The sequence below is a fragment of the Tyto alba genome, unplaced genomic scaffold (genome assembly GCF_018691265.1).
Source record: "Tyto alba isolate M040663 unplaced genomic scaffold, T.alba_DEE_v4.0 Super-Scaffold_19, whole genome shotgun sequence".
NCBI classification, from domain to species: domain Eukaryota; kingdom Metazoa; phylum Chordata; class Aves; order Strigiformes; family Tytonidae; genus Tyto; species Tyto alba.
Genome location: NW_024881281.1, coordinates 11,016,277 through 11,031,993, shown reverse-complemented (window position 1 = coordinate 11,031,993; position 15,717 = coordinate 11,016,277). Strand labels below are relative to the sequence as shown.

The 15,717-nt window shown below is 42.0% G+C and overlaps 1 protein-coding gene and 2 long non-coding RNA genes across 5 annotated transcripts in view; 1 reads left to right on the top strand and 2 right to left on the bottom strand.

Annotated features, from left to right (window-relative positions):
• Positions 1-653: 653 nt before the first annotated feature.
• LOC116964437 lies at positions 654-4,968 on the bottom strand. 2 transcript variants are annotated; one of them, XR_006165220.1, is made up of 3 exons: positions 4,805-4,968; positions 4,351-4,548; positions 654-1,294 (listed from the first exon to the last, which is right to left on the bottom strand). It is a non-coding gene; the product is annotated as an uncharacterized LOC116964437 (long non-coding RNA). The 2 variants fall into 2 exon arrangements; XR_004408751.2 differs by having other exon boundaries at positions 4,351-4,512.
• A 1,714-nt stretch (positions 4,969-6,682) lies between these two features.
• On the bottom strand, positions 6,683-10,692 carry LOC122153339. The gene is made up of 3 exons (XR_006165221.1): positions 10,579-10,692; positions 9,442-9,526; positions 6,683-6,905 (listed from the first exon to the last, which is right to left on the bottom strand). It is a non-coding gene; the product is annotated as an uncharacterized LOC122153339 (long non-coding RNA).
• RABEP1 (rabaptin, RAB GTPase binding effector protein 1) overlaps positions 10,636-15,717 on the top strand; it is a 50,120-nt gene continuing 45,038 nt past the window's right edge. The window contains exon 1 of one of the 2 annotated variants that reach the window (XM_033004064.2): positions 10,636-10,829. In XM_033004064.2, the coding sequence (XP_032859955.2) occupies positions 10,796-10,829 (34 nt within the window). In that variant the 5' untranslated portion in view covers positions 10,636-10,795. Of the gene's footprint in view, positions 10,830-15,302; positions 15,319-15,717 lie in introns of those variants that run through there. The other variant, XM_042791538.1, reaches the window with a different exon arrangement.

The window sequence follows — 15,717 nt, the reverse complement described above, 5'->3', positions numbered from 1 at the left end:
CATTCCTGGAACATGCATAAACTGGCCATGGAAATTGGAAGGTTTCTCCCTATCAAAAGAAGGAAATTCTGGAGCAAGTGCCCAAATAAAGTAGGAAACTGGGAGGATAGGAGACATGACAAGGAGGAAGGAGCCTATTTTTGAATAGCACAATCTATTTATGAAAAAAAATGGGAACTTGGCTCACTGCAGAAGCAGAATACTGGACTCAACAACCCCAAAAGGTCATTTTCAATTCTAGGTTTCTTTTGTTCCTTTCCAAACTGGTGAGGTCTAATTCTAAAGGAAAAACAATCTGTTCTTTTCTCTGTGCCAACATGTAAATTAAAATGCATGTCACCTCTTTCCCATGCTCCAGCAAGGACACTAAAAAAATAATGTAATCTCTTGTGTGGCCCATAACAAGTATAAATTAATGATGTTCTAATATGAATTCAATGTGGCAAAAAAATTCCCATATTTCATACAGCTTTACAAATAAAGCATATCTTATATGATTGATCACAAATAAAACATAATAGAATGAAGCAGGTGATAGACAATGAGAAAATATTAAAGAAAAATATACTTACCTTTTGCTTTTGTAAGAAAATGAGACTCGTTTTCATGTATGTTTACATGAGTTGGCCCCAAATAACTTTGAAACTGGTTCATAATTCCCACTCAGATTTTACAACTCTGAGATATTTAATTCCTGCAAGTTTTGTGAAAGTAAATGGCCAAGTAAAGAAGACAGATTATTCATCTCTCATTGAACAAACAGGCTAAAATTAACTCAATCCCCATTAAATATCAGAGGATCCATGCCGAAACACAAGCCAATGTATAAATCCATAGGAAAAAAGATTTCACTGTTTGCAGAACTACTTGTATTGAATGAGATCACAGAGATAACATCAGCATGACACAATCTAATCACCACTCAACAAACATTTTGGAAACAAGTCAGCAACCACATCTTAAAATCACATTCAAGAGAACCAGAGCCTCATGTGACAGGAAGCTTATTAGAGATCCTGTCTCTCATTATTTTGTTTTTGCTTATAACTTCCCAGCATGAATATTCAATATTGCAAAATAAAGCAGTTTCCTTCACAGACTGTCCAGAATGGAGAAAGAAATTGGGCCAGACATTCCAGATCCTGAAGAAATTGGTGCCTGTGGAGCTATGGATTTTTACCAGCAAAACATCTGGCACAAAATAACATTAAACATGAATAACTTGCTTCTCTTTCCTGTTACCATTAGTGTGAGGCAAGAATAACTCCACTGAAGTTTGCTTGACATATCAAGCCTGAAAACAAGACAGAAGAAAATCAGTCCTTTAAACATAGCAAGACGAGGAATATAACTCAAAGTATCTTATCAATAACATAAAATGTTACATTGTGAGACATTTTTCTTGGTTACTAGAGGTGAAACAGTTGCTTTACAGTATTCTGAATGCAATTTAGGAATTCTCATTTGATGCTCTTTAATGGCTTCTTTAATAGCTCCCAGAGTCAGCACCTCTGCACAGGTAAATTTGGGCGACTCGCAACACCTATCTGAAAACATCTGAAAATCTGCCCAAGAGTGGAGCCAAGTGCCCTAAGTCCCAGGAAGGGTAATGGGAGCTCTGTATGCTCAGCCCTTCTTAGCTGAAACACTTCCTAAAGTGAAAGGAGTTAACCTCAAACACCTCTAAATTAGGTGGTCTGTATGCATCAGCCCTCGATTCGCCTCTGCTGTCTCAGTTATGGAAGTGAAAGCCATGTGAGCCTGCCCTTCCTCACTGTGCCCAGCAGTGGTGTGTGTTTTGGAAGACTGGGGCTGTGGACCTCTTCAGTACAGGCACTTCCATCTGTTGTGTGGCAGCAGTCATACAACATGACAACAGCTCCCATTTCTCCTTCTTGCTCTTCAACTCTGCAGGAGTTTTCCTTGCACATAAAGCAGGACTGGCAGCAGGACCTGTCAGTGCTGAGCAGTGGGATACCATTCACTTCCCCTGGCAGGGAGGTCTCGCATGGATGTATCCACACTGGGTCCCTACGGGGGTCAAAGACGTTTTATACAGACAAAAACTCTCCAACAGGGTTACACTCTGCAGGCACATCAGGCAGTATCTTCCCTAAGCCTCTGGTTGATCACTCTTCCTTCTTTCTCCATCACCTTGAGGACAGATAAAAAGCCTTTCAGGGAGATCTTAAGTCAGTGTTGGCATTTCAACCCCACAGATGCCAAAGTGATTTTTATACTCTTTCTTCTCAACTAATTGCCAAGCCCCAACAAAGGGACTTTAATGGGTTGCACCAGGCCATAAACTATCATCTATTGGCGCTAGAAACAGGGAAGCAAGAGAGGGAATGTAAAGCTGGAACAAAGTACAGACCCAGAGCAGGTCCAAATACTTGAAGAAACTGATTTATCTGAAGATTTGATACCAGATGTTCTATTCAGACAACTTTAACAGAGCTCCATAGAACATTAAAAGTTTCTCGTGTTTTCAGTATTCAAACCACTCCATCTGGGCACTTCTACCACAGGGCACAAACAAAACACTGCTTAATATTAATCAAAGAATTGAGTTCTGCTCTGCAAGTTCAATATAAAAAGAGTAAGAGCAAACACATGCTAAGTTGTTCCTGGGAATGCTGAACGCAACAGAGGAGCTGTCTTGGATTACAGCATTTCTACATTATACCAGCCCAAAGTCTGATCCTAGGGAGGATAAATTAGTGATATGTTACTACAGACATCGGGCTAAACTGGAGCACTCTGCATCTTTGATTAATAAATATCCTGTTCATAATATACCAAACATTCCTGTTTCCTTCTTTACCTAGAGTTTCCACAGATTGTTGCACAACTACTAGTCCATGGAAAAGTTTAATGCTTTTTCTTGGACATCTATTTGGGTATCACTTCTTTGCAGATAATATTAATTTTTGCCTCTGCCCATTTTTAGCCACATGGACTCCTTGTTCTCCTGTCAGTTCATTCTCTGTAGCCCACAAAAAGCCTGCAGCCATATGTAATAAGAATTACTACATATTGCACACTTCTGTGCAAAATCTTTTTCCAAATAATTTTCCTTCTTGCAATCCAGGACTACCTACATTTGTTAAGCAATACAAGGCTGTTAAGACTCAGCAGTGGAAACTGAAGTAACTTCTCCCTTATTTTTTCAGCTGTCAGTGAAATTTCCTAGCCCCTTTTTGCAGATTCCACTCTACAAAGGGGAAGGATTACACGATAAGGATATGGCCCAGTTTTTTCTCTCTGCCGTAGCTTTGTCCCTCCTCGGATTTAATTTGCATACTCTCCTTGTCCAGCCCCATCTATGGCCACCTCCACTTCATTCTGCTTCTGTCTTTTGCTCCCTCAATCGTCAATAACTCAAACTCAGAATACAGCTTTTCTTTAAAAGATGTAATCTGCCAAGTTGTCTCAGGTCTTCCTGAAAGGTTGACAACTTTGCCAATCTTCCCATAGAAGTTCCTTCTATAACTGACTGTAGCCTCTTTTTATTTAGATCATCACGCACCCCACCAGCTGTAGCTTGACTATGAGATGTGCAGAGATGCCTTTGTACCAACGCCATCGAGTTTTTGTGTATTTACTCTGATTAGACACTGGATGGTGCTCTTTGCACTTCCATGCCAGCAAAAGCACTTCTAAAGCAGTCCCTCTTCTCATGAGAATTGTAAAAATTCCCCAGGGTCAGATACAGTTACATATCCAAGCTTCTAAATCCTTTGGGAAGAGCATGTTTTGACTACACAGAATTTAGCTAGAAGCTGCAGTGGAAGGAGCTCAGCTAGGTGAGGACAAATGCCAAATAAAATGTCACTGCCTATTACACACAAATCCACCAAATAGTGGCTTTCACATTCCTCCTCAAATATTAGCTAATTTGCTCCTTATCAGTGTTCCCCATAGCAACAAGAGAGATGTAAGTGGTAAAGTAGGCTGAATGACATTATGTCTGCATGTAAATGTAACTCAGATTGTGCATGGAAGAGATGATCTGAAGGAGGTTAACAACATAATGTGAAACCTCCTGTGGTCTCAAGATGAGAAGGGCGCTTCTTAATGCTGCATGAATGGTCAAAGAGCAGGGCAGGAAAGCATATCTCAGCAGCAAACATTTTTGAGAGTAAAACAGAGATTCTACAGAAAATGAGTTCATTTGTTCTTTTTACCTGATAAGTAATACTCATTTTGCAACAGGTGTTTGTCTTCAGCTATTTTTCAAAGATCAATAGCTTTTTGATATTTTTAAAGGTGTGATGAATAAGCAAAGAAAATATAAGTTTTGGCAAAAAAAAAGTTATAGAGATATATGAGATACATATTTGTTTTTACCTTCCACTATTGTTGACTTGCATATCCCCAGGCAAATCAGGAGATCTCTCTGGGTTTTCCCAGCCTGTAAATCTGAGATAATTTCTTCTCTTCTGGCTCTACTGAAGGGCTCTTCCTCCAATGAAAGGTAGTATAGAAGCATAAAATATTGGAAAAGGCATTCTAATAAAGAAGCAAACAGAGGGACCGCTGTAACACCTAGGAGGAATCAGGGAAAATAGGGAATAAAAGGATTCATAGGGATTGGATGAACAGATGAGAAACAGTTGGACTAGCTGGGTGTACCCACTGACCTAAAATGTGGTATTTAAACTTGTATTAACAAATATTTGGGTTGGTCCACCTCTGGATACAGAGGCACAGGTAGAGCCCCAGAGAAAGCTCACCAATCACTGAAGAGTCCCACCTGGAGGAAAGCCTCGAGCTTTGCTTTTGGAGCTTCCAGCAATCCTACCTGGATTAAACAGAAGGGTGGGCTCGCTCAGATTGAGGATCTGCAAACATTTGGTGGTTCTCTGAAATCCTGTGGCATCTCTTCAGCTGTCTGGTCCATTGTTTGCACAAAGACTGCTCGGTCTTCTTGGGTATCATGTTCTTCTAAATAACTCCAAAGACAGTTCTGACAGGGACACATTGAGCCTTTACAGTGGTTGGATTAATAAAACACTCCAAAATGAGCACTGCTGTTTAAGCCTTAACATGGAAATCTTTTGGCTACACCATTTCATACAACACACATGGGACAATGAATTTTACACGCCCTCCTTCTCTTGGCAAGTGGGCATTGCAGTCATTAGAATTTATAGGATATATGATCTGCTTCTTCCTCAGAGGAAGAAAATGAGATAAATGTCCCAGTCCTGCAGATTTGATGTGACTCACCTTACTGATGTTAATGAACTGGTCTTCTCAAGATTAGGAAGTTGAATGCATGAGATGCTACTGCTAGCATGGTCTGTTGTTTTGAAAACTACTACTACATGAAATAGTTACATGCAAAACAGCCTCAAAAAGCAGAAGCCTCTGTTGTTATTTTAGTTTTTTTAAAGAAAAGTATAATCTCATGAACAGAGTGAAAAACAAGAGTTCTCTCTGGGGTCCCGTTATCCTTGTTGACCCTGCTGCTGGATCACGTTGGGCTGTACTGGTTGAGGTCTGATGAATGTGTGGTGACTGACATGGGCCTTGCTGGTGCCTTCTCTCCTCTCTTATAAAATCCTGCTACAATAATAGAGCTGGCAGGAGGGACTGTGTGTGTCCACACTTCAACTTCAGCAATACAAAATCCAGCATCGCTACTTAAATCACTGACACTGATGAAGGCACATTTGGACTAAGGGTAAACACTGCATGGCTACACACAGTCCTACACTCCACTCTCTCCACTTCACCACACCAGCTGTCTCGAACACAACCGCAGAGCAGGCTGTAGGGCACCAGTAGTTTAAACCACTATGGAAATGTTTGCCAAAATATTTGCTGAAGCCCTGTGCAGCCTTCTCTGTGTATCTGTAGACAGGTGCAGATAACTTTGTTGATACAGGTATAGTGTGTTTGAATGGGTTATAGCATATTTTAGATCTTCCAATGAAGGAATGTGTAAGTACAAGGCAGTGTTGGTTTTGTGCCTCCCTGCAATGACAATTCTAATGAAGTATTGCTGAGCAAGGCTACCCAAAAGACTATGCTCTTAATGCGTCCTTTGTTATGCATACAGAATGAGTTTCTGATTCCTTGGTTACTTTGCAGTAAGAAAAATTGTTTAGTTTCATGGTACATCACAATATTCAATGAGCTTGCCCCTTGGGGACCCAGAGAGCTTTCAAATCTTAATACAGACATCTTTCAAATGAGATCATTAATGCGCATACATCTAGATTTAGGGCCAATGCAAGCACTTTGATTTTTGCCTGCCAAATTTTCATTTTTGGCTTCATTTGCTTCCCATATATTCAAAGAACCGTACCACATGGAATCCTTTAAACAATAGATGGGATAACATAACTTTTCAATTGCTCTTGAAAAGGTTTTTAACCACATAAACTATTCCAGGGTTCGCTAAGAAGTTACCATTGCAAATAATGTAATTGTTCCAGACTGAATTCCTTGCATTCCAGAATAACTTTTGAAGCAAAGAGCATGACTGGTTTGGGATTTTTAACCAACCTCTTTATGGTAATACTTATATGAATGTAAACTTTCTCCAAAAGCTTTGCATTAAAAAGGAAGGACCAAAGCCTACAAGCACACGTATCTGCAGAACTAATACTTAATGCTAATGACCCATCAATCTCAACAAAATAAAAATAAACATTTAAACATTAGGGAACTCTGAACAGTTTTTTATTTTAAACAAATAAAAAAGTGAGAAAAACAGTAGACAAACTCTGGCAAGCCTACAAACATATAAAGTGCAAACAATAAATTCTGGTTTTCCTCTTTTCCTAGAAGGACAAGTCCATTACTTGCCTTTTGAATGAACCCAAGGCTTGCTGTCATGAGCAGCTGAGTCCCACCTTAAAGATGTGTGCAACTTCTGTTTCTCTGGGCTTCACCTGGAATTAAGAGCACACAGTTTTTCCTGGTCATACGTTTACTCTCCACATTCAAACCATTCTTGTTGCATTCATCTAAAGACAATGTCACTTCATGGTTTATCCAATGAAGCAGACTGTTGCCAAAATCTTCACTGTGTAACACCTACAGGTAATCTGGGATAGATGAGCTGTTGCTCTTAAAATTAGTTCTGCTTGCTCAGGCAGAGGGTCGTCAGTTCTGCAATTTTCCTCCTCTACAAGTGCAGTGGAGTCTAGTTTTGGCAACCCACACAGCCACTTCCCGAAGCTACCTTGTTACTCAGCTTTCTTGGATGAATTGAATTAAACAGTGGGTGGTTTATGAGATGAACTACACTGGGGAGCAGGGCCTATAATTCACTACATCCTCCTTCCATACATGGCACAATGGATTCAAACTTCTTTGTGGCCAGTAGGCCAGTAAAGCAACATAAATGGGAAACAGCACACTTCAGAGTGTCTTTTTGATCTCCATTTTGATTCTGTGCTACAGGCCCGCTTCTCATTTCCCACACATCAGCCTGTTTCCACTGAATTCACACGAGATGTAGATTTGGCCTTGCAAGTCCAGAACTTTAGTTTATCTTTTTAAATACTCTGGTTTTCTGTAGAATCAGTTTAGCTGTTGTATAAAACAAGAGTATCTTGTACCATTCAAAACTGAAGAAATTAGCTCTGTGTTTTATTAGCCTCACTTCTGTGAATACAAAGCTTTTCATCAGTCTGATCACAGCCCTGGTGCTCTGATCATCCACACCAAGGGACTTGATGGAGTGTGCAGTGACTTCTCCCAAAGCTGTGTACTTTGTGACAAGTGGTAGTACAATGTGCATAATTGTACTACATACATTGTTGGGACACAGCCAGGGTAACTCAACCAGACCTAGGATCTGGGACTAGTTTCACAGATAAAGACAGAGATCATTACATTCTTCAAAGCCTAATGAAAATAGATGCTTCAGTTGAGGTTAAAGTGCCCCAATTAAAGAAAAAAAAGATAAAAAAAAAAAAGCCACACAAACAGAAAAATCTTTCTACATGTTCAAAAAAAAAGTAGGAGGAGTTTCACTTGGAACTTGAGCATTCATATGCACTGAAGTCAATCAACCAGAAGACAGATCTATAAGGAAAACAGATTTAATTAGCTCTTTTGCTACTTATTTGTTTTCTTTTCCTCAGGCAAAAAGAAAATACTCCTTCTCTCCTAGATGTGTTATATAAATTACATCACTATGCTCTTTGCAATCAAACAACCACAATCCCCCTCAGTTTACTCCCAGTCTACAGACAACCACCGAGTGTACACACTTACTGCTTGTCACTGGATGTTATTGTTTAAACAAAAGCTGCAAACTTATCTTTTTCAGTAAGCCTGCAAGATTAAATTTCAGGCAGAGTGCAAGGTGACAGCTACTCCTCCAGCTTGTACTAACACAGCACATACTCTCCAGGAAGATGCATTTTCCATTAACTTGTGTCTGCTGCTTGTGGTACTGATGCTGAAAATGCTCGTTAGATGTTCAGGCCAAATATATTTGATAAAAATGCATGGGATTATAGGACTGTTATTATTTCTGAAAAAGCTTATTCCAGAAGTAGTCTCTGCCCACCTGTAGCTCTCTAGATCCGATCCATGACCCACTGATTCATTAATACTGCACTTATCCAACATCTACAGCATGGGGATTGGAATTTAAGACTTTTGGTCTCTGCTGGTTCTGCCACTGCAACAGACCTGTTTCTATGACTGTAAACCACTGTTAAACTTTGCTTACCTCTTTTAAGGTTTAGCTGAGTCATGCTGGAAAACCCTTTGAGATCAAGGCTATAAGAACTATAAAGGATTAGAATTAGATGGGACATTTTGGAGGGCACAGAGGAAGTTACCCAACTGCAGGTTTCAAGACACTGGGACTAGATACTACATAAACCTTTGCCTCTGTCAAGTTCAGTTACTGTCCAGGAAAAGAAGGAAAGATTAAGAACGAACCATACCTATAAATTTAGCACAGGTTTAGATGGAGAACAAGAAGGAAAAAAAATAGTATGACCTCCTTGAGAGTTTTCATATTCTTCAAATGACTGTATAAATCCTATTTAATGTATAAACTCAGGAGTTCTGATGCAGATTTTGAAATGTTGCAATTCTAATAGTCGATATTTTGGCAATGGAAGTGATGGATTATGATATTCACTCCTTCATAAGCACCTGTAGGTACAACATATCAAGCTTGATATTATCTTACTTTCTGTTTGCAGCAGGATTGATGCATAAGGGTTTAATCCCAGACCAATCAAAACATGTGGGAGTTTTGCCTTGACATGAACAAAATCAAAGTAGCTGCTAATATGGGTAGTTTGGGGTACTCATACACGCACATACAAGGACAGAGTTTCAAGAGCTCAGTTCTCATAGTTAGGACTAGATTTTCAAAAGGATTATGTGTTGAATGCTTATAATATCCAGCTACTTCTCAAAAAGCCTAAGCAGGAGCTGAGAAATTTGGAAATTTACCTCAAGTGATAGTTAGTTCTTTGACCATTTTGTCACCAAGCCAGGAATTCTGTGAACAATCTGCAGCTCTGGGTTCTCCAAATACCTATGAAAAGAAAGCTCTACATGCCTAAAGTTGGGAACACTTAGAAGTTAAGTCTTTAGTTTAAACTTGCTTTTTACAACCACAAAGACTGAGAAAATCTACCTCAATTGATTAAAATAGGCAAAACGTAAAGGATTAATTTTCAAAGACTCCCTATTTCAAGTTTGGTTTAACTGAGCAGGAATTTAATACGAAATGCAGAATCTCATGTCTTGCCATACCACCTTTTTTGATAGCAAGGCCTGATAAACTGTGGCAACAAGTGGGGGGAAGGTTTAAGTCCTGTGAGACCCAGTTTAAAAATGTCTGATTTTTAGGGTATACAAGCCGTAAGAAAGGCAAGCTGTAACAGATCCTGCCCTTGGGAGGACTTGGTATCCTACCTATCCACCCCAATACTGCTTTCAGTGATTTTACACATGCCCAAAAGATGTAACTCTACTTTTTTATTGGTAAAAAGCTGGAGTTTGATCTCCCTGTTAGGTGGAAGGATGAATAACCTCCATCAAAACAGGACAACACACCATGAAATCCTGGCTCCCAGCTGTGAAAGAGATCCCGTGGTGGCCAGGCTCCGTCTGCCACCCATTGTGGTCACACCTGCTGCCCTCCCTGCATCACACAGCAGAGCAGTATTTTGTTGGTGCCACTTTAACCAACTACCCGAATAAATAATACTAACTATAGTTTTAGCCTAGCCTGAGAGCAGACCCAGCGATGTCTCCCTGGCTTGGGAGGCCAGCCGGGCCCGAGGCTGAGGGGGCAGGCGGCCGGGCCCCGGGGGGGGGAACTCGGGGCGGCGGGAAGCGCGGTGGGCGCCCCTCAGCAGCAACTCCGCCGGCCCGTCCCGGCCCTGCCCGTCACGGGCGGAGGTTTCGGCCCGGCTCTGCCTCCCCGCTCGGCCCTTGGGTGACAAAGCACCTTCAGCATGGGGCCGGGCGGCGGCAGCGGGCCCGGAGGAGGCCCCTCCAACCCTGCCCCTGCCCCCGCCGCCGCGGCTCGTATGGCCCCGGCCCCCCCAGCCCCGGCGGCGGCCGCTCCCGTGGTCTCACCGTGGGCGCCTGCGCGGCGCTCCTCCTCCTCCTCCTCGTCCTCCTCCTCCTCCTCCTCCCGCCGGCGGCGGCCGCTGTCAGGATGAGGCGGAGGAGGCGGAGGCCCGGGCCGGCAGCTCCCGTCTCCCGCCGGGGCCCCCTGGCGTAGCGGTTCCCGCTCCGAAGCCGCGGCTGGAGGCGGAGGAGGCCGCGGCGGCGCCGCCCGCCCGCCGGAGCAATGGCCCAGCCCGGCCCGAGCCCCGCGACGGACGGTAAAGGGGGAGGCGGCCTCGCTTCACGGAGCCGGCCGGCCCGCGGCCTGCCCAGCCCCGAGCTCGCCCGCGGAGCCGCGCCGGCCGGGGGGCGGGGGGGGCAGCGGCCTGGGCGAGGCGGCCTTGCCGGGCTGCGGCGGTGGGGAGGTGGGATCGGCCGGGACCGGGCGAGCGGGGCGGCGCGGGGCGGGGGCGTGCACGGAGAGGGGACCGGCGGAAAGGCCTGTGGGGCCTGGAGAGAGCCGTGCCCCGGCTGTGGCGAGGCGGCGGGAGCCGCCGTGTGAGGGGAGGGCGGGCGGCGAGAGCCCAGCGGGGAGCTTGGCTGGGAGAGGTGGGTCGGGAAGGCCTTGCGAGGAGGAAGGGGGGCATCGCGGGTGGTTAGGAGGCTGTAAATGTGCTTAATGGGGAGCAAGGGCGGCTCCCCAGCGCGCACAAGGAGGGAGGACGCGCTGCTCGCTGCTGCCAGGAAGGGGGCTCAGCCTGGGCGTGCAGTGGGGTGGGGAAGGGTCTCCCTGTCTGGGGAAGGGGGGATGGAGGAGGAGGAGGAGGAGGGTGCTGCTTGTGTCCAGGTAGGCACCCCTCGGCTGGGCAGGCGAATTGGCCACGGGAGGTAAGGTAGGGCTGTATTCACCCTGTGCGTGTGGCAAAAAGGCGCTTCAGGAGGTTGAGGTCAGGATACTTGGCGTGGACAGTTTGTTCCTGTGCTGGAAAAGACAAAATGACATCTCTTCTCTCAAAATGGTATTTACCTGTGCAGGAGGAAGCTAAGCTTTCCCTGAAGGTTTTTGTTATGGAAAGGTTATTTGTTTCTGGTTTCAGAGGAATAATGGACAAGGAAGTATTTTTTTCCCCTTGGAACAGGTTACAGAACTGTGTGCATGTCAGAAAAACAGTAGGCAATGCTTACCTTGAAAGATGGGATTGAAAGGACAGTGTTTAGTGTATGGAATTTATGGGAAGGGGTGAAAGAGCAAGAAATGTAAGTAGAGGCTGGTCATAATGTAGAAATAGGAGTACTAGAGAGATGTGCAGGATCTTCAAGGATAGGTGCTTACCAAGCCATGGGACTATGCCAGAGCTGTCTTTTTTTAGAGAGCAGATGAGTTTCCCTGGGAAAACACTCTGTTAGAAAAGGGCAATGATGTATTCGTAATTATGCATATCCAGGGAATTGTGTGGGCTTTTTTTTTTTTTTTTTTTGTGGAGTTATACGAGAAAGTGCTTATCCTCAGGGATTTCAGTATTTGTCTACCTTTTAAAAGTTTTAATGATGAAGGTGCTTAGATTGCAGGGGTTTTTTCCTACATTAAGGTCAATGATTGCATGCTCATTCTTCTAGAGCACTAAGGGGAAGGTGAATTTATTTGTTGTCATGCTTGTGAGATCAGTGTTGGTATGGGGTTGCCCTTGTGTACTTTCTGGTGAATAACCATTGTTTATTGTTCTTTAGCCTTTTCTTCTGAGAGCTACAGAACAACTTCCAACAAATTTTCTTCTTGGCTCTTGCAGACTATCTGACTGCAGGTGTGCAGTGGAACTGTGCATTGTACAAATGTTTGCTGCCTCTTGACCAGGAAAGGTAGTTGTATATTAGTAGTATATTAGAAGTTCCAAGTTGGATAGGTTTTATTTTTGTGTTGTTGTTGTTTAAAAAGAAGGCAAAAAGATGCAAGTAAAATTTGTAATTTGATAGGTTAATAAAGTCTTTCTTGTGGGAGGTATGGATTGCTGTTTTTCTTGTGCTTTCTAGCTATGGGAAGGTGAGGATGCTCTAAATAAGGCACGTGGTGGGGAGTAACTGACTGCAAGTTGGATGGATTCTGCAAGTGGTTGCTGTGTTCTTGCACTAAAGAGTTAGAGCTCCTAAAATGGCTCCTCTCCCCCATCCTCCTTTGGCAGTAATAGAACCAGTTTGGGGGTTTTTTATCTGCTTTGATTACTATATTATTGTTCTCATGTGTGTTGGTTTTATTTTTAAGTAACTTGCCAAAAATGGGCCTTGAAACTTCTCTGTTCTATTTCAATGTGGGGAAAATGTTGAAGAAAGGAATTATTTAACATTTTTAGTTGTCTGATCTGAATTTATTTCTTAAAGGAGTAGTGCAACCTCTGATTTAAGATTACATGTGGCAAAATAGAACTGGATTAGTATGTTCCCCTAAGGAAAAAGAATGGCTTTTTATAATTACTTATGTTGATTATAAATACCTTATGCGTTCTTTATTTGTGCAAGACACATCAGCTATGATTTTTTTTTTTGTTGAAAGCAAGTATAAAAGAACTATTATTTCTACTGTAGTATATATAACATGTATGAAACAACAGGAGAGAAATGTAATACAGAATGTATATTCTATTCTAACGCCCATACTGAAATGAAAATGGGCCCAAGAAGAGAGTAAGGAGTAGCACAAAGAAATGGGAAAAGAATGGACATCAGGCCCTACCATATTTTTGTACTTTGCCTTAGTATAGACATTAATAACCCTCTAATTCTTTTGTGTGGGGTAATAGAGTTTCCATATGATAATGATCGCAGAAAGGCTCAGTGCAGAGTCCTTTGGCTGCTGGTGTAGCTTTGTGCGCTGTGCTGTGAACTGTTAGCTAATGATGTCAACCTGTGTTGCAAGTAGGTGTGTGCTTCTTATTGATCTTGGTCAAGGTGCCTTTTTTTTTGAGGGAGATTTTAATTAATATGTGTGTTGTGTAGATTGTGTGACTGGAACAGTAATGCCTTGTTTTTCTAAATATTTTTATTTTTGAAAGTGGTGTGCTCTCAGCCTACCTGGGTTTAATTCAGATCTGGGTGCTTGCCATCTCTGAAAATAAGGTTACCAAACAAAACATTTTGCTGTAGTTTTTCCCTATCAGAATGCCCAGGCTTTAGTGTTATTCCCCTTCTCATATCTGGAAAATGCTTCCATGAAGAAACTGCAGTTACGTAAAGTGCTAATTCTTCAACACTAAAATTAATTACAGTGATATGCAAATTATTAAACTCTTTTTACTGCACTAGTAAACTTAAACCATTAGTACTGCCAGGCTGATAAATAGCATATCCGTTGTTATTATTCTGCAATAAAAGAAATTGTTAACAGCACAGTCTATCAAATATTTTCATAAGAATTTGCCAGCAGAAAGAATTCATACAGTATTGGAGTAACTTGTTCTTACCCCTGTGCTTAGGCCAGTGAAAATGGTGCCTCATTTTTGTGGTCGGAGCTTATGCCAGCTCTCAGTGCAGAGAGCTGCTCAGCTGTATATAGAAGATTGGAGGACGTTGCCATATTGATTTTAGTGCCACGAGCTGCATTGTTTCCCTGTGGCAATAATATGGGATCCTGAGAAGAGCTGAGACTTGCTGTCGCCATACTGTTCACATATTCAGAGGCTCAGCATTGCTACTGGAGGGGTCTGGGATGTCACATAGAAAATTAAGTAACAAAACTTAAGCCATAGACACTTTTACGGTTCTGGATTCTTCCCTTGTAAGTATCACTTTGAAATGAAATTGAGGTATCAAAAAATGCTATTACTCATCTCAAAAGCTAGGTGTGGTTGTTAGGGGAGTGGTTTTGAGTGCTGAAGTTCAGCGCTCTGCTGTTGATGTAACTGTCAAATGTTAAACTTTTCTCTTGGGGAGTAACTTAAAAATTGTTGGTGCTTTCCAAGAACAAAAAAATTTCTTCCCTCACTTTCATTTTGTTTGGTCCCGATTTTATTATTAATATTTATTTTTAGTAATATTTATTATGTTAGTATATATGAATAATATTTATTAATATTATTAAACAAATATATTTTTAGTTTAAAACCACCAACATTCACACTTTTTCACGCTGTATCTTTTTCCATGTCAGTTCAGTGGACAAATCTGGAATTTGGCTTCAAAAGCAAAATAGACACCTTGAACATACATATTTTCACCTTTTCGAATTTCTGAGGATGTTTTGATCCACTCGGCAGGTCAGTTTTCTCCAGAGTGGAAGTGTGTACATTCAGAGTGTCTGTTTTTCTGTTGAAGCCAAGTCCCAAATCTCTCTCTTAATTTTGAAAAATACCGTGACCCTGTTCTTTATAATTAGCTATTGACTCGCCTGAAGGCACAATGAGTATACTTTAACATGTGGACTGACTCTCTCTTGCATTTTGAACTCTGGAAAATATAAATTCTTTGCCTGTTCTTATTACTTCTTCGCCATTTCACCATCATCACAGAGAAGATGGCCTTAGTAAATGTTTACTTCCCTTTCTGGCCTGATGCCTCCAGATGCTTAGTTGCTTTCCCATAGCCCTTTGTGGGTGGAGCAGATTCCCACTGTGGAACTAGTTTGTGTGCACTCTCTTGAAAGTGATTGAAGAAGGAATTTTGTTTTAAAACTTTTAAGAAGCTAAAACAAACAATGTCTCAGCGTGGGAGTGGACCAAATCCCATAGGCTGCATAACATGTGATGGTTGAATGGCAGACTTCCTGGGTTTTCACTCCAGGTACTTTATTAAAAAATACTTCCAAGATGGGAAGTTTTCTATATTACATTTAAGTATTTTATTATATTTGTGGTTGGTTGGTTGTTTTTTGTTTTTGTTTTTAAATACAAGTATGGAGTTTAAAAAAAGAAAAAGCATGAGGTTATGGCTTTATTCTGAAGTCTTCCAAGGTAAGAACTGGTAACATTGATAAGCAGCACTTACTAAGCAGACTTCTAAGCAGTGTCTGACAGCCAGGTTGGAAAAAAAGCTGACTAGCTGTAAATGCCATTGTGTATGTGTGTACTTAAGAGAAACATCTTTTACTCCAAAGGTCTAGTGCATCTGAATGGTTCATAGTCTTTACTTGCAGAATTGTTTTTAGTATCTGTTTAGTGGTGTTTGAGTTAATGGTACTAG